We start from the raw sequence: 18,610 nt of genomic DNA on the forward strand, positions 1-18,610 counted from the left end.
CGCTATTCGAGCGACTCGCTCGTATGTATTCTAAATGGCAAATGGCAGATTCTACGCTTACGAGAATACTTGATTAGTTGGTGGAAGTAATTACACATGAATGAGCACATATAATTTAGAAAGAAAAAAGTGTTTTTTGCTAAAAATCAACTTAATAAATTACACAGTGTAGCTTTAAAGAAAATCGTCTTTTTTTTTCATAGTCGACAATTCCATACATTTTCATTGACACTTTATTTACTGCTGACTTTATGAAATCATTGTAAATGCTTAACAGGATGGAAATGTCACAGACAAAGATAATAATGTTGTTATCAGAAGATTACAGAAAAGACAAAAACACGAAACCACAATGACCAGGTGACATGCAGAATAATTGTTTTTTTGTCAATACCTTTTTAGCATTAACATTAACCTTAAATTTTTTTTGTTATCTTATACTGATTTTTGTGAAAGATGCATTTCAATGCTTACACATGAATTGTGCTTTAATAAATCATTCAGTCTTTTTAACAATTAGTAATTCTCAATATTTTTCATCACATAATTGGACAATGTAGTAAAATATATATTTCAACATGAATTCCCATGACAACTATTATATACATTTCTATGGACTGTGGATATTGGATAACAGATTGAACAGGACTTTTATTTTGGTCTGACGATATGACATCATAAATCTGCGCCGTTCTCCTGCAACTCCTGCAACAAAAAGGTTTGTGGTTTTATGCATTTAAAGAGTTTAAATCGATATACGTCGATTTGATAGTTTTTACAAGAGGTATATGTGACCATGTATTATTGAACATATCTTTGTGAAATGCTTAATAACAATATTACTTTTTTTGTGTTAGTAAAGCGTATTCGAATGTGAGTAACAGAAAAGTTGCACGTCTCATTTCGCGCACTAAATCGTGTATCAGTTTATTGTAAACACGAATTCGGGTTTTGGAAAGTGGTGATGGAGAAACGGAGTCAATTGAATCTAATGCTTTGCCAAATGACTCACTGATTCAAAGCGCTTGAATCACCGCGCGCTGACGAATCCTGCCGCTCAAAACAGTGTAAAAATACAACGAAAACACTTATATGATGAATAATAATGACAACTTTCATGAACAAATCGCAAATGTTTTTATGCCACCGTAATCTGTTAAATCTACAAATCATTAAATATGAAGTGTCTGTATAATTTGTTATTGTATTATATTGTAGTGCTTGTTTTGAGTGATTTTTGTCTAGTCAGTTTAAGTCCATTAACTCTCCCTCTGACTGACTCCCTCACCAGTGCGCTGAACTACTGAACTAGAGCTGATTGAGACGCACTCAGAGATTTACTGTGGATTTATTTTTCTTTCTGTTAATTATTCTCATCTTAAACATGATAAATTGTCCAAACACACAGGAAAACTCCTGGAGAAACATCTGAGATCCACGTGACACGTTTGTAAAGATGGCGTTGATTAAACAGGAGAGTGAAGACATAAAGATTGAAGAAGTGTTCAGCGTGAAACATGAAGAAACTGAGGAACAAACAGGTTAGTTTCACTCGGTCCTTATTAAAATGATCTACAGAAATGAATGATATCTATGAAGAATGTTGTCATATGAGTTTCCTGAATTAAAGTGGTTTTATTTGACATGGAGCGGATCTTCTCATGTGGACAGACATGTTTGTTGAGATCACATGACCAGACAAATGGAAATAAAGTGTTTCCACATGAACTTTAGAGGATCTGTACATTATATGGATTATAAATCTGTGATATTCCAAAGAAATAAAATCATATACATCTGGGATGGTATGGGTGAGTAAATGATGAGAGAACATTCATTTTGGATGAAGTATCCCTTTAACTATCACCACAGCCCCATCAAGTACCTTTCACTAAACCAAAGATTGAAACATATAATATCAATGATATTAAAAACAGTAATATCAATGATAATGTTTACATTTTATGAAAGGTGGCCATTATTACAATATTGTTTGGGGAAAAAGATTTAGCCCATAATTCCAAATCATGAGTAGTTACAATTATTATTCTGATGTATTGACATCCATATTATTTTAAGTCCTTAACAAGTCAGTCATTTCATTGACATAAGATCGTTGCAGTAAGCAAATTACAACAAGCCCACAATCCAAATGTTTCTACTTTTTTTTTCTCTCATTCTTTAGGCATACTGTAAAAAAATTACCTGTAAATTAATGGTAAAATACTGGCAGCAGGTTTTCCAGCTGTGTACCGTAATCATACATATTCATTACTGTAATCTAAATTACAACATTTCTGTAATTTAAATGTAAAATACTGGCAACAGGGCTTCCAGCTTTGTACCGTAATCCTGCAGTTTCATTACTGTATTCTAAGTTACATATTCTTTATTACATTTTATTTATATCTTTATTTGTTTAATATCTGTATCTGTACAAATAAACTGGTATTGTAATAATTAATTTAGAAGATTTTCCCCCAAAAAAACAGCTCAAGAGGGCATTTATTTGATAGCACACAACACAGTTTAGTGACAAATAATCTGAATACTTAAACAAAAGAGCAAATCAAAACTGAACCACGTCCAATAGATTAATCCATATTTTGTGTTTACCTAAAAACAGTCTTTAAGAAATAGTAAAGAATGTGGAAAGCTTTGAAGTTTATTTTAGTTTAATAAAAGTCAATAGAAGTCAAAACCTGGATTTGGTACAGGAACAGGCCAAGAATGTGCTTGGGGTGTACATTCCGTAAAGAATGTGAAAATTAACTTCAAAAGTTTTAGTTGAATAAAAGTCCAGTGAAGTCAAAACCTTGCAAGTAATTAGAACAGGTACAGGCCAAGAACATTCCAGAATCTTCAAATTGATGCAGGTGTAGTCTGAAAGATAAAAAAAGGAAGAATTATGAAGAATTTAGATTAACTTTAAAGGGGTCATATAATGGTACATGCACTTTTACAAGTTGATTGTACTGAAATGTAGGGGTGTGCATTGGCACTGCCCTCACGATTCGATTCGATTACGATTCACCAGGTAACGATTCGATTCAATTCGATTCTACGATGCATTGCGATGCATCAAAATTCTACTGCACACAACAAGGCACATTTTTCATCAGCCATGAGGCAATACAAGCAGTCAGATATTGAACAACAGATTTTATTGGCTGCTATGTGTGTATTATCACTCTCCTGTATCTTTGACATAAATGTCATTAAATAAAATTTTATGGTACAGGGTATTGGATATGGCATTTTCAAAACTGAAAACTGAATAAGAAACATAAATCACTGCTTTCAGTGCTTTGAATGAGAAATGTTTCTCTTCTCTCTGCTTTAGAACCATTTGAAATTAAATAGAGCAATAATAACAGCAAACTTTTTCCAGCAGAGAACATAAGTGTTTTTTTTAAACTAACTTAAGTTAGTTGTATTGCCAACGTGCTTGATTTTAGTGTGGCAGGTTTTACACACCGCGTAAGGCCGGCGACACACTGGCTGCGTGGCGTGTCCGTTTTTTTTCGGCTCCCATGTTAACAGGTAGAGCTTGCACACTGCCTGCGTGACACGGCTCGAGCCGCGCGGAAAACACGCGCATGCTAGAAATAGAACCGACGCCTATTTTTCACGCGACACACAAGCGTGTTGGAAGCGTTTCCAGGCAAAATAGAACAGGAAAAGATGTTTATATGTCATTTTGACAAGAATACATATTAATAAATGTTATTTTGATGTTTGAAAGTCCCGGAAGTAATTGAAACTTAACAGCTTTATTGTCCAACTCAAGGCCAGAAAATAAACAGTGACATAATCGATTATGGCACTTTGCCGCATCGATGCTGAATCGTGCATGCCCCGCATTGCGATGCATCGCCGAATCGATTATTGTTGACACCACTACTGAAATGTGTGTTGGCAGGGCCTGTACACAATCATCATAAAATGATAAAAATCCATCCAGTGTTTTTTTAAATCTTCTTATGTTTTCCCCATCTCAAATCAAGCTGTTCGACCGTGTGACGTCACAAAATCAACGCCCCTCCCACGATTGTTGATTGACAGCAGCGTTTCAACTCAGACCCGCCCTCGCTCGTGAGCGAGCTGTCAATCATAGTCCGCGCGTCATTGTTGATACGCTGGAGCACTGTCTATGAGCAGAATGGCGTCTAAGCGATTGTGGTGTTCTGTTCTTGGGTGCAATAAGGAACACAGCATCATTTTGATGTTCCTAAATCCGGACCGCTGAAGACGCAGTGGCTGAGTTTGTTTTCGAAGGGAATATTCCCCACGATCAACGTCAATGCTTTCATGTTTGCGCAAATCATTTCACACACCAGACTGCTTTACACACAAGGGTCAGTATAAAGCTGGTTTTGCTAAGAAGCTGCTCCTGAAAAAAGGATCGGTACCAACTATTCGTGTTTCTGCTGCACCCCCAGAATAACTGAAGCGAGTGTAATGTTTTATTAACCTTTATATTAATATTTATATTAATCTTTGCAAATTGCTTGCTGCAGGCTTAACGATGAATGCGGCAATTTACACTCAGGGTACATTATGGCATGTTTTCTATGTACGACGTTCTCAATATAATTCATAATCCTACGTTTATAATGAACAATGCGTTATGGTTATTGTGTTATTGTGTTACGGTGTACGCACAGAACAGAGGGGCGGGGTGAGCAAAGCTCATTATCATTTAAAGACACATGCACTGAAACGGCGTGCTGAAAACAGAGCTGTTTTTGACCAGGTAAAATGAGTGTTTTCTTACAATACTAATGAGAATTTTTAATTAAAGTATATAACAAACTTTTAATTTAGACCCTAAAGAATCATATTAGCTTGTACAAAAATGACATTATATGACCCCTTTAAGGAGAGAGTAAATGGGGAGACATTTTGAGCTTAAAAAAGAGATGGCAGGCTTTTTAATTACCAACAGCATGGTACAATGATGCCTGTCACAAAAAAGGGCTTTACTGCGCATAACTCTGGGTTATTGTTCTTTCTAAAACCTATTTTAACAAAGGCAAACTTAAGAATGCACAATATCATAGCCTTTATGGGTCATGAGTTGCATTCATAATCAATGGCAATGACACCGCAAATATGCAAATAAACCCTGGGGAAATTATGAGCAATGCGAAACATGGATCAAGATAGAAAAGCCCCAGGGTTAAATGGTTAGTTCACCTAAAAATAAAGCTTGAATTAATCACACATCCTCATGTCATTCCAAACCCGTAATGCTGCGTTCACACCAAACGCGAATAGAGCATCTGGCGCGAGTGATTTCAATGTTAAGTCAATGCAAAGACGCGTTTACGCGCGTCTGGAGGTCCTGCGGCGTGAATGAGGCGTTTAGCACAGCGCAGTAGACGCGAATTCGCTGGACGTGCGAATGACGCAAATTGAGCATCTGGCGCGTTACGCGTGAATGATTTTATATGGTGCTTTTTGTGCATTCAAGCGTTTGACGTGAAAAATCTGAACTTTGGCGTCAGTTCGCGCCGCGTTAACCAATCAGGAGCCTGCTTGCTGCTGTCACGTGGTGAAGTAAAAACAAAGTAAATCTTTTATCATATAAAAACTTGATTTCAATATATGAGACATATTCATTTTGTATTGAATGCTATTTATTCCATATCTAAATCCAGATTATATGAAACATTATTATTCTTATGTAAAGACAACCAACATACTTTAGTGTATAAGAACATAGTTTGTGTCTGGACATTGTTGTGTGAGAAAAAAAAAAGGACAGGTTAATTACTTTTGGAGGCTGGCTCAATTTATCATCAATACAAATATAAATGACAGATTATGTGGTTGAGGGCGAGGGTGATCCTCGCTCCGACGCGGGACAACAGGTCATCAAACTGGGCGCGGGACAGGCAGAAGCACCGCTGATAGCGGCCGTCATCCAGGCACAGCTCCTGGAGCAAATGGTGAAACTCGCCAAACTGGGTTCGCCTCCGGAGGGTCTCGGTGGACCCAAGTAGGGCGACGATGACCCCTATGCCGCTGTTCTGCTTTCCAAAGCAAATACAGAGCAGTAACTCTCGAGGAATGCTCGATCAACATCAGCTATTTTGCAAACAGACAACCGCCTAGCACTTGCCCCGCCCACAAGAAGCGGACTTCGCCTCAGACGCGCGTCAATTTCGCTTAAAACTTTTGCTTTTTATGCGCTTTTTTGCTTTTTTGTCAATTTCGCTAAAGAGCGCAAATGGATTCAAAATGTTCAAGCGTCCAACTAGATGCGGTAGACGTGAATTTGACGCGGTATTCGCTTTTGGTGTGGACGCACAGTAACACTTCTGTTTATCTTCAGAAAACAAATGAAGATAATAAAATCTGAGAACTTTGTCACTCCACTGACAGCCAATACAACTTGCACTTTCATGCCCCAGAAAGGTAGTAAAGTCATCATTAAAGTAATCCATGTGACTCCAGGGGTTTAACCTCAATTTTATGAAGCGAAAAAAGCGCATTTACACAAAGTATGTTTAACACGCATGTGTTATGGTGCTAGTGCAAATTTTTTCCCAGCACACAGAAAGAACTTGCGTTACTTCATCAAACTAAATTTAAACCGATGGAGTCTACTGGATTACTTTAAATACCTTAAAAGTAGTAGTTGTGTAGGCTGTGTAGAATCTTCATTTGAGTTCGGAAGATGAACAAGTCTTACGGGTTTGGAAAGACACACACTCACCTTAGTGATACTTTGTAAAGCACATCTGAAAATTAAAATGAAATAAGCTTTTAGTAGCGTATTGTACATTTGTTACATGTTCTACAAAAAAGCTGGTATAATAACTTTAACAGGAAGCAGGAAAAGAAATAGGTGTGTGCAAATTAACTTACCTAGATGAAATCCCATTCGGTATCAGCAAGATTTTTCAGTAGAGAGGCAAGCTTTGAATTAACTGTTGCAGACTTTGTATTCACCACCTTGCCCGTCTTCTTGGAGACCACCTTGCCTCTGCAGGTCTTTGAGCCTCTTTCTGGGTTTATTCCAACGTTGCGTCTAAAGTCAGTTATATAACAAACAGGGCTTGACATTAACTTTTTGAGGCACTTGTCCTTTGGACAAGTAAATTTATGTTTCACTTGTCCATGCACTAAAGTCACTAGTCCGGGTAAAGATTTATAATTTTATAATTTATTTTTTGTGTTTTGCTAATGCAGAATTCGAACAAACAATTAAAAGCATCCAAACACTATCAATATTAATCAAATTCAGTTGAAGATCCTTTGGTAACATACAGACCGTGCAGTTAATTTAATGCTCAACACTTGAACAGGGGTTTCATTACTTGAAAGAGGAATTATTTACTGCGTCATCTCAGTTACAGTACGCACATTATCAGGGCTTGGAAATACTGTGACTTGCTAAAGTAGGCAAATGGCTAGTAGAACATAACCTTTCATAATAATTTCAGTAAATCAAACTGCAAGACCCAGTGAAATTTTATATACAGCTAACAAACTAACGTTAGCTTGCATTGCTAACGACATTGGCTAAATCAAATTCGGTAGGTATCCTCAGTATTTGCAAGCTAGCTAAACTTACTGTATAATAGAACTGAATATGTGTATCTAAAATAATTTTGTAGACATAACAATGGATTTTGCCACTTTCTACCCGGCAGAGGCTGATTTACCAAGGGATACTTTAAAACGTGTAGCTACTTTACATCTGAACATTAGCTAACTATACGTTTAACCAATACAAATGCTGTTAATGCTTGTTTACAGTACACGGCTGCCAACGCTAGCTAGCTAATGTCACTTACTTGTCAGTCAGGTTGGGTTGCCCCCGACAGACGCCACAGAACATTACTCCGTCTTCATAAATAACCCAGTCGAATTCATCTTTCCATTTGGTTACAAATTTTCATTCCTGTTTTAATTCATATGGTGCTGTTGGTGTAAGGTGACTTGTTTTTGGAGCTTTTCCTGGCGCTTAGCCGGGCTGCGTAGCCTGAAGAAACATCACTCTCCACTCCAGTCTCCACCACTGTTCTTTGAGGCAGGTAAACTTGGACCGACTCCTGATTGGCCAATCAAAGCATTCTGAGTTGGACGCTGGTTCGACGGATTGTGAGGAAAAAAATGTGTTCATTTCAAATCGGTAAAATTAAATCTGTAAAATAGACGTAATGAGTGGCACATAACGTGAAGTAACTTGGCATTTTATTTTGTTTTAAATTGAACTTGTCCAGTGGGACAGCTAATTTTCTCTTCCACTTGTCCTACAAAAAAATCCACTTGTCCCGGACAAGCGGACAAGCCTTAATGTCGAGCCCTGATTACCATAGTATGCAAGAATCATGAGTCAAAATTCTTTTAAAGATGATTCTGAAAGGTAAAAAAAAAGAAGAGGAAAGGAATATTAAAGTGTCACACCTCCAGAAACTCCAATGTGCAGCATGATACTGCAGGTTGAAGATGTAGTACACAGCAAACAGTGTTGCAAGTGCTGTCAAAAATGATGACTGGACACACTCACAAATAACACGGCCCTCTAGGCTTAACATCCATCGTACAGCATTTGTCTGCTCTGCCGTACCTAAAACAAAAACAGCCAAAAATAAAATAAACCAAAAATATAACAATAACCAAAACATTGGCAAACTCTTTTCAAGTTTTGCCTTTGAGAAGACTTTGTTGTAGAGGGATAGTTCACCCAAAAATTTAATTCTGTCATAATTTACTGCTGAACACAAAGGAATATATTTGGAAGAATGTTTTTAACCCAAAAAGTTGTGGGTCACCATTGAATTCCATAGTAAGAAAAAAATTACTAATAGGGTTAATGATGACAGAATTTTCATTTTTGGGTGAACTTTTGAAACTCTTTTTTTTCTTCTTCTTCTTTTTTTCCCCATTTGTCAATGTTTCTTCTTAACATCCTAATAAGACACTAACCCTGCAAAATGAGACAAGGACTTGCAGGTAGATTAAGTTTCTTCTCAACATCAGCTGCAGATGCAGCAACCTGTAGAGGACACACAATACACAAGTCAGAATGCATAATATCACTTAGTAAAGAAGAAATTTAAATACTCACATCTGCATGCAACACCAATCCATCTTCATGTTCCTGAAAATGGTACATTAGAAGCTTGATATGCAGGTGTGCCATCTCTGTGTTTTCAGGCTGGGACAGGACATCCTTCACCTTTTCATTCTTTGATTTGTTCTTGAAGTACTCAATGATAGCCTTTCCACATTCTTTCATGGACATCTCGAAAGCATTCAGAACATCAATGTCAGTGAGCAACTTGAAGTGGGCACTGATAGACTTCTGGGGGAAGAGGTATGGCCACTGCCTCCTAATGTCTTCAACTGAAGGTGCTGGTATGGAATTTAATTGCTGACGCAAAAGACAGAATGTAGTGTCCATAAGAGTTTTTACTTCTGCTCTCTCTACACCGCCAGTTCCCTCATGGCAGTAAAAGTCCTGTAGTTGTTGACGTTTAGACTTGATTGTCGGTTCAGATCTCACACAGCCATAGGTGTCTGTTGGTCTTCTTTTGCATCCAGAGTTTGGCCTTGATCTATGACAGACAAAGTCTGCTCTCACGGTTCAAATTTTCAACTCGTGTCTTCACTTGGATTAGAAGTGATGCATATCCCCTCCTATTAACGAGCCATTTAGAAATTTGTCTCCAAAAGTGTTAGGGTACTCCCTTAAAATCTTTTGACAGATATAAGACACTGGGCACGTGTTGGGCAAAGTTCAAACTTGCTCATCTCGTCAACCAGAACTCTAACCATTTGGCGCCTTTCTGCAGGTTTAGGTATTTTTCCTGTAGAGATTGTTGTACAGATCTCAGGAGGCATGTTGTTCCAAGGGACTTGAAAAGTTTCAGCCCACATTTTGGAAATGATGGGGATTTGTGTAGAGGTCAGGCTTGGCCTGGAAGTCTCTGAGTGGGATGCAAGGCAAGACAGGCTTTGTGTTACGGTTGACGGAGAAGATGAAGGACACACTGATGGAGCTGGTAGTACTTCTAAATTCAGAGTAACCATCTCTGTTTCTGAAAGGATTTAAAATATCATAGAGAAAAAGTAGTAAATAGATCAAAATAATTAAGTTGTATTTCTGATTAGCTTCAAAATATGCTGAAAGTACAACAATAAATGTATACATGACACATTCCATTAAAAGATTTCAAGGGCTTGAAGTATGGACAATAATTTAGTTGATGTATTTTGTCGGGAAAAAAATGTTGTAGGTGGTTGCACAGGCAAGTGACTGCCTGCTGAGCATTTCTGCTTGCCGCACCTCCGACGGTGCCATTGCGGGAAGCTGCAGGGTCATCAGCCGGGAGCCACCCTTCATTTATGTTTCGTTCCATTAATCCCGGAACATCTCATGGTGGCTTGCAGCTGACCCTAGGACCCTTGCTTTCCCCCCGCCTGGTCTTTCCTTCTTAACTAAAGCCAAAAGCGTCCCTGCTCGGCCTTCTCGGCCAGGTCTTTCAAAGCCTTTCTGAGTTTGGGCCCGGTGACTCCCATGCTCTTCTGGAAGCGCTGGGTGGATGCTCCCATAAACTCCCTACAGCCGACTTCCACTGGGTAGCTGACCACCCGACCACCCAGCCTCTCTGCATTCGGCTGTGAGGTCGAGGTACCGGTCTTTTTTCCTCTCAAAGGCTGCCTCCATTTCTCCCTCCCACGGGACAGTGAGCTCTGCCAAAATTACTACCCGGGCTGTGGGAGACCAGAGAATAATGTCCGGTCGAAGGTTGGTTATGGTGATCTCTGTTGGAAACCTTAGCGATCAAGGTCCACTCTAAGGTTCCACTCAACTGCCTGCCAGGGCTGATCTCTGTGGCTGCGTGATGTTAGGGGCTCCTTCTCCCTCTCTGACGAAGTGAATCGGTCGCCTTGATGTCGGTGGTAGGCGATCCATGGCTGATTCTGCCCTGCGTACCTCCAGGATCTCCGTCAGCTTCCGCAGGACTCGATCATGGCGCTACCTGTACCGACCCTGGGCCAGTGCTTTTTTGCAGCTTGACAGGATGTGCTGCAGGCTCGGATTTGGGGCATTGCAAAATTGGCAACTCTCCTCTGAGTCATACCACAGATAGAAGTTGCTGGGGCTTGGGAGGGTGTCGTAGGTGGACCTTATGAGTAAACTCAGCCTGGCTTGGGGGATCTTCCACATGTCGGCCCAACCTACAGTCCTGCTTATTACTCCTTCCCAGGTCGTCTAGTGTCCTTGCTGGCGTTGGCTAAGGGCTTTAATCTGATAGGTCTCCTCCTCTGTCCTGACCACCTCGGAAATCACTAGCTCTTTCCTCTCCTTCCTTGTGGCTTTGGACCACATCTTCGGAGCAGTCCCCCACCCCAGGTGAGTTCTCCCTGACTGTGTCCTGCCAACAGTCTCTTGGTGTTTCAGCCTGCTGATAGCCTTGTCAAATGCTAGATCTGCCCTCCACTTGCGACCTGTTCGGACAGGGGCTTTGGTGTTCTGCACAAATGGGTCTGACGAGTCCCTCAGCTCTAGAACAAGCCTTGCCTTCTCCTGTCTGTAGCCCAACAGGATTGACCTCAGTGGCAATTGAAGTGCATTCCTCCCAAACAGGCCAACATTGGAGAGGCTCCGGGGTAAGCCCAGCCACTTCCTGATGTAGTTATTTGCTTTTGAATCCATCTCCATCCCACAAAAATGTCTGTGAGAGCACCTAAGAACATCTGAGGCTAGCTTTGCTAGCACGGATTGCTTTCAAGTAGTCAGGCCTTCACTGGCCTCCTTGAAGGCAGCTCCCCAACGAGTTGAATGTTTAACATAAATTATCTCGTTGCATCATTATCCCTGATTCTAGCCCAGAGCCTGGTCATATATATCAGGTTTAGCATAGTGTTCCAGACACTACCTGAGGTTCGCTCTGTATGAATACGTAGCTCCCTAAAACTGGTCGGAAGAACAATGTACTCTCACGAGGCCTCCCTGTTAGATCAGCCCTAGAGCTTGAGGCACACTTCCCTTATTAGGGTCCCCTTTTTTGAGTGCCCAGCCTCCACAATGCTTTAAAGTACTGTGTAGATCCAGGATTGAGTAGAGTTACTCCCCTCATTTGCAAGGGTTTAAAAAGCGCTATGCTGAGTTATACTCTCCAAATTGCCTGTCTCTATGATCTGGTTTGCAAGTGACTACTGCCACTATTGCAGTGCTCCCTGTAATGTGCCTCCACTGGTGAGGCAGACAATGTGAGAGACTCTGTTTAGGAAACAGACAGGTTGTTGGCAAGATAAAAGTCAGTAAATTAGACCAGGTCAGCCTCTCTGGTGGCATGTGGGGTTGACTTGGTCCTCCTCAGAAAGTAACTGGACGGGACTCCTTTCGCACCCCCTGTCCATATCCCCTTAAAGGAACTCCTTCCATGGTAGTTGGTTCCAAGCCTTTGAGCGGCCGTGGTCGGCCTTCATTGTTTTGGAGGCCTCTTTGAGGCTTATAGCTTGGGCAGTGGCCTTAGGGAATACTGTCACTGACTGCCTGTAGGTGAGTTCCCTTTCGAAAGGGAACATCTCAGGTTACGCTCACCATAGGCTCACCCTGTGGTCTGTGTGGGTCCTAACTTCCCAGTATAGTTATGGGGACACTATACTGTCAAAGAGCACCGTCCTTGGATGAGACGTTAAACCGAGGTCCTGACTCTCTGTGGTCATTAAAAATCCCAGGGTGTCCTTTGGAAAAAGAGAAGGGGTGTAACCCTGGCATTCTGCACAAATTTGCCCATTGGCCTTTATCCATCATGGCCTCCTAATCATCCCCATATACTGATTGGCTTCATCACTCTGTCTCCTCTCCACCAATAAGCTGGTGTGTGGTGGGCGTTCTGACTTTGTAATGTCATTATTTCATATAACAGTAAGAGAGAATAATAATACAGAACTAAACTTTTAATTTAAATAAACAAAAACATTTAAATATGTTAATGTTGCTTTGGATGAACAATATATAAAACTGCCAACTGCTTTTGACAGCGACTCAAGTCCACGAGCTCAGCTTCTTGTTCGTCTTCCCACCGGAACACGCACAGCATCCGAGTTGCTTGCACGTTCACAATAGCAGCTTGAGTTTCGGTCTGCTGAAGAGGTGCTTTTCTATGGCGAGCAACTTCTATGTTAGGCTTGTTCCAACGGTGACAAGTCAAAGGTCTGAAGAAGAACGAATCAGTGTAATTGCCGTTCAAAGTCGCTTCATTAACTTCAACTTCAAACTTTTATTGTCATATGTACAGGAAACAGTCGTCACACAGTACAATGAAATTCTTATTCTGCGAATCCTCCCAGCAAAATCAGAAATCAATTAAACACCCTAAGACATAAATATCAAGTGACATAAATGACAATGTGCAAAAAGTTAGCAAACATGAGGAATCAGTGCAAATAAGGCAAAATGCTAGCCGCTATTCACGCACTTGAATGCTGTTGCAACGTTTTTTTTTTTTTGCTGATCTCCCGTGCCCCACACTTTGAGAACCACTGGGGTAAATGTTGGAAATTCACATGTCCTTTTCTATTGACATGTTGATGGTTGCACATTTTAAGGTTTCCAACACTGGCGCAATCTCTGCCATTTTCTGCTAGAATTCATCTTGGATCTCAAGGGTTCTGGGATCTGTTCTTCGTACGTCGCTAACTCAGTTAGCTGTATTTGATTGTTGACGATTTGGCATGATCTTGGATTGTTTGGTTCTTCGACGCTCATCCTGGACTTTCTGTCATAACAACAGGTGCGTAAGCTTAAACCTACTCGGGAGCAGCCTTATTTCATGTAAACAGGATTCGATTGCGGCTTTATAAGTGGCGGTGATACGGGAAGTCCTTTAGCGCAGCACGATAGTGTACTTTTTGAGAGATATCGTTTTTCACACATTAAATGTTCGACTTGGAGGAGTCTGGGTTTAACAACAGCACAAACTGTGTGCATTGCCCTGAGATGCTTTGCAAGTGGAGTATTGGAGATGCGGAGAACTTGGTGAAAAGTGCTGTCTGTCGTGATATTCGCAAAATTTACCTGACGCTCGAGCTGGTTTTAGGGGTTTTGTGGTATTTCCAAGCCACGTAAGTCTCAAAGTTGTAAAGCAGATTTATTAATTTTTATTTTTTGCCAACGCAGGTAGGCTACATTATAATTTTTAATGAAGGTCATGCAATCATGACCATGCCAATAAGTATGACTTACAGTATATGTCCCTTAGGCTTCCCTAATGTGGTTGGTGCCATAGACTGCATACACATCCCCATCAAGGCCCCAATTAAGGGGATTTTGTGAACCGAAAGTTTGAATGTTCATTTGCGGGGGAGGGAAATGTCTTTCTTACTGTACAGCTCTACTAAGAGCCTGTAGTCAAAATCTAAATCGTAAAATGAACTTTGTTGATACATAAATGCATAGGTAAAATGGTGAGTGACAGAATGAAACCAGAAGCAGAAAATGGAACTATGGAAAAGGTCCATTTAACTATGAAAAGAACCATCAGTGTATCATTTTCAGAGCACCTCATGTATACTTGCATGTCCTTTGCAGTGAAACATTTCGTGAAGTTCCTGAAGAAGGATTTTGATGGTCCCATGAGTCTCAATCGATTTCTTTGGCGTTGAAGAATTGAAGAATTGGTGATGAACTTGTATGGTTGGTTTGACTCTGTTGCCATGGCTGGAGTGCCGATTGTGGCCTGCCAGCCCTGGGGCTGGAGAGGACACGCAGAGCAAACAGGAGAAGGGAGGACGTCAGAAGAGTTGATGGTTGGAGTTGCGATGGACTTCTTCTGCATTGAATTAAGACATTGTGCCACACTCCTGATGTTGTCCTTTGATTCTGTTCTGGTTGAGCGAGTCCTCTCTCTCCTGAATGAGCACATGGCTGGTTGTGGGTCAAGGCCTGCTGCCCTGGGGTCTGGGGCCTGGTGTGGCCCCCCCAGGACAGCAACCCGAACGTACCAGAGGAGGCCAAGAGAGGGAAGAGCTTGTGTAGGGGCCATTTAAAGTCTGAGAAAGGTCCAAACTCTCAGGGTTGGGTCAACCAATAAGAAGGGGGGAATTTCCATGCGGGAAATTCCTCTGTTGGGAGGATTTATGGCTCTTTCTATTTTGGAGTCCTATTTCGACTATCCGGGAGAGTTTGCACAATGTTTGTGAATTATCATAAACGCATGCAGACACGTTCCCAGTTAATCATCAGTTAGTTAAGCTGTGAGGTTGTCAGCTGTGTGTTGCCATTTAAACTGGTGTTAACTTGTATTTGTCTTTTTTCGCTTTAGACCTGATGCCGCTGAAAGAGGAGAGTCAAGAACTGAATAATATGGAAGATGAACATCAACATTTCAAGACTGGAGAGAAATTAACAAAGATGGAAAAGACTCACTCACAAAAAAGAGCTCAAAAGACCAAACCTAACAGTTATTTCACTTGCCTTGAGTGTGGAAAAAGTTTCAGTCAAAAACGAAGCCTTAAATCCCACATGGTAGTTCACACTGGAGAGAAGCCTTTCACATGCCAACAGTGTGAGAAGAGTTTCACTCAAATGAAAAGCCTTGAAGTCCATATAAGAATTCACACTGGAGAAAAGCCTTATACTTGCTCTCATTGTGAACAGAGTTTTGCTCATAAACATATCCTTATTTCCCATGTGAGAATTCACACTGGAGAGAAGCCTTTCACCTGCCAACAGTGTGGAAAGAGTTTCAATCGAAAACAAAACCTTAATGTCCACATGAGAATTCACACTGGAGAGAGTCCTTTCACCTGTCAACAGTGTGGAAAGAGTTTCAATCAAAGACAAAACCTTAATGTCCACATGAGAATTCACACTGGAGAGAGTCCTTTCACCTGTCAACATTGTGGAAAGGGTTTCAATCAAAAACAAAGCCTTAAAGCCCACATTAGAGTTCACACTGGAGATATGCCTTTCACCTGCCAACAGTGTGGAAAGAGTTTCACTCAAAAACAAAGCCTTAAAGCCCATATGAGAATTCACACTGGAGAGAAGCCTTTCACATGCCAACAGTGTGGAAAGAGTTTCAATCGAAAAAAAAACCTTAAAGCCCACATTAGAATTCACACTGGAGAAAAGCCTTATACTTGCTCTCATTGTGAACGCCGTTTCACTCAAAAAAAAAACCTTGATTCCCACATGAGAATTCACACTGGAGAGAAGCCTTTCCCCTGCCAACAGTGTGGAAAAAGTTTCACTCAAAAAAAAAACCTTATTTCCCACTTGAGAATTCACACTGGAGAAAAGCTTTACAACCGTTGTAAATCTTAGGTTTCACATTATCATTCACACTGGAGAGAAACTGTTTTTTGGAAGAAAAAAAAACTTTCACATGATCAGTGTGGATAGAGATTCACACGTAAAGTAACTCTTAACTGCCACGTGAGGATTCACTCAGGAGAGTACAGTTTTATATGTCATCACTGTGGAAAGAATTTCAGTTGTAAAAGTAGCCTCAACACTCACAAGAGACTTCACACTGGAGAGAAACGTTTCATCTGTAAACTGTGTGGCAAGAGTTTTTCACAAAAAGGAAATCTTAAGGCTCACACAAGTACTTGCACAGGAGAGAAGCGGTTCACATGTTGAAAATGCTGTCTTTCTATGAAATGGCATAATGTAACTGAAAAAAAAACTGAATGAAATAAGCACATTAAACAGCATTATTTGCATGTTAATTTTTAGTGAGAGAATGAATTGGTAATGTCTTCAATCTGGACTAGAATATGGCCACTGTTGGGGCTCATCTGGTGTCATCTGGAAGTTTGTTAGAGCTGCAAGTGCCTCACCACTGATCCTGACTCACCGCTAATTGCTTGATGGGGACTACCTCCAGATAGTATTTACGACACGATTAATCGCAATAAAACCGCACGCGATTTGGCAAATGCGATTATTTTGTGCTGAACACCAAAGGGCGCTCTCATGCAAACACGATAAATATGCCCCGCCGCAGAAGTTCAATAATATGCATCATTCCAGGAAATCCCTATCACTGTATCTGAATAAACAGAAGATTTCAACGCTTTGATTAAACATGACTTATAAATACACGACTGTCTTATTCTGTGTAAGAAGGTACATCATCTCACAGAAGGATGCTCAACTGTCGTTATGAAGTGAGTTTGGTGTAAATGCATGTTATTAAATGTTGTCTGTTGTTGCACAAGTGGTTCATAAATGCTTCTCATGTTTTGGAAAGATGTTTGATGCATGTTGTTTTTTCAAATGCACGTTGTAAGTGACTCAAACTCACAGTGCTTTCAGATTGAGCAGCATTTACAGAGCCGTACATCAATGCCAAGCTGCGCATAAAAAATAATCGCAGCCTTTGCGATTTTAAAATCGCGATAAGCCATCTTGATTTAAAGGGTTAGTTCGCCCAAAAATGAAAATTCTGTCAGTAATTACTCACCCTCATGTTGTTCCAACCCCGTAAGACCTTCGTTTATCTTCGGAACACAAATTAAGATATTTTTGATTAAATCTGAGAGCTGGATCACTCCTCCATAGGCTTCTAAGACATTATAACTTGCTGGCCCAGAAAATGTATTAAAGACATCGTTAATATAGTCCAAGTGACTCCAGTGGCTCAATCTTAAGCTTATAAGCATGGCTTTATTCCAAAACAATGACTTTATTCCACTGTTCATTTCCTTCTCTCTGGGCCTCGAGTTTTTTCACGTAGTATAACAGCGCAGCGCTTCTGTGTTGTACGTGTTGTACTTGTGTTGTACTTGCCTTGTGACTTGGTGGTCCATCATGCTCTAAAATGCAAGGATCATCATTAAATTGCTCCTGGGCAGAATTGACTCTTCACAGGGAGTTTAATTGACAGGCGATCTGACCAATAATAATCTGCCGAATACGCCATTTTTGTCCGACAAAGCAGTCAGGAGAGTTAGTAGATTAACATTGGAGGATTTGAACTTGAAAAATGGCGTGTACTGACGTCTTTCCACGGTTAAAACAACATTCCGTCTGATGTTCTTTCATGTTTACTTGATGCTATAAATGACCTAGAAGGAAGAGATGATCGGTTCACGAGCAGCTTTAGCTGAGGCTCTGCAGTGATCTGTCAGACACATTAAAGAGCCACAAAATGGTAGTTATTGTTTAAATTTCTTTTAAAAAAATTGCCAAATTTGAAAGTTGAGACTTTGTTTCATATCAAAAGTAACCTGGTCTGTCAGCGCGTTGTCAGTGCCCTCTGCTCCGCTATGTATTTTTCACTGCGTGATAACATGATGTAGTGTGAAAGTGGCATGGCTTGTCGGACATAGCAACAGTAACTAAAGGGGGCGGGTCTTTGCGAACAGTCAATTTTTAAAAAACCCTTGAATGAAAAACAAATACACACATAGATGGTCTCAAGATGCTTCACTGTTGGCAAGACACAGGACTCATGGTAGCGTTCACCTTTTCTTCTCCTGACAATTGATTTTCCAAATGTCCCATACAGTTGGAAGGGGGCTGCATCAGAGAAAATAATCAGTTCCCTTTCAAGGCGGTCACTTCGACATTACGTCATACTGACGTATAAGGGAACTCCTTCCATCTCCATTTTTACTGAAATCTTAT

The 18,610-nt window shown here is 40.5% G+C and overlaps 1 protein-coding gene across 1 annotated transcript; it reads left to right on the top strand.

Moving 5' to 3' along the window:
* The first annotated feature begins 628 nt into the window (after window positions 1-628).
* LOC308692990 (uncharacterized protein) lies at window positions 629-17,221 on the top strand. The gene is made up of 3 exons (XM_081369670.1): window positions 629-718; window positions 1,409-1,541; window positions 15,297-17,221. Exons 2-3 carry the CDS (start codon window positions 1,457-1,459, stop codon window positions 16,298-16,300), a joined length of 1,089 nt encoding a protein of 362 aa, XP_081225796.1. The 5' UTR covers window positions 629-718; window positions 1,409-1,456; the 3' UTR covers window positions 16,301-17,221.
* Window positions 17,222-18,610: the final 1,389 nt, after the last annotated feature.

This window comes from Scardinius erythrophthalmus, assembly GCF_964197995.2.
Source record: "Scardinius erythrophthalmus genome assembly, chromosome: 6".
Classification (NCBI taxonomy): Eukaryota; Metazoa; Chordata; class Actinopteri; order Cypriniformes; family Leuciscidae; genus Scardinius; species Scardinius erythrophthalmus.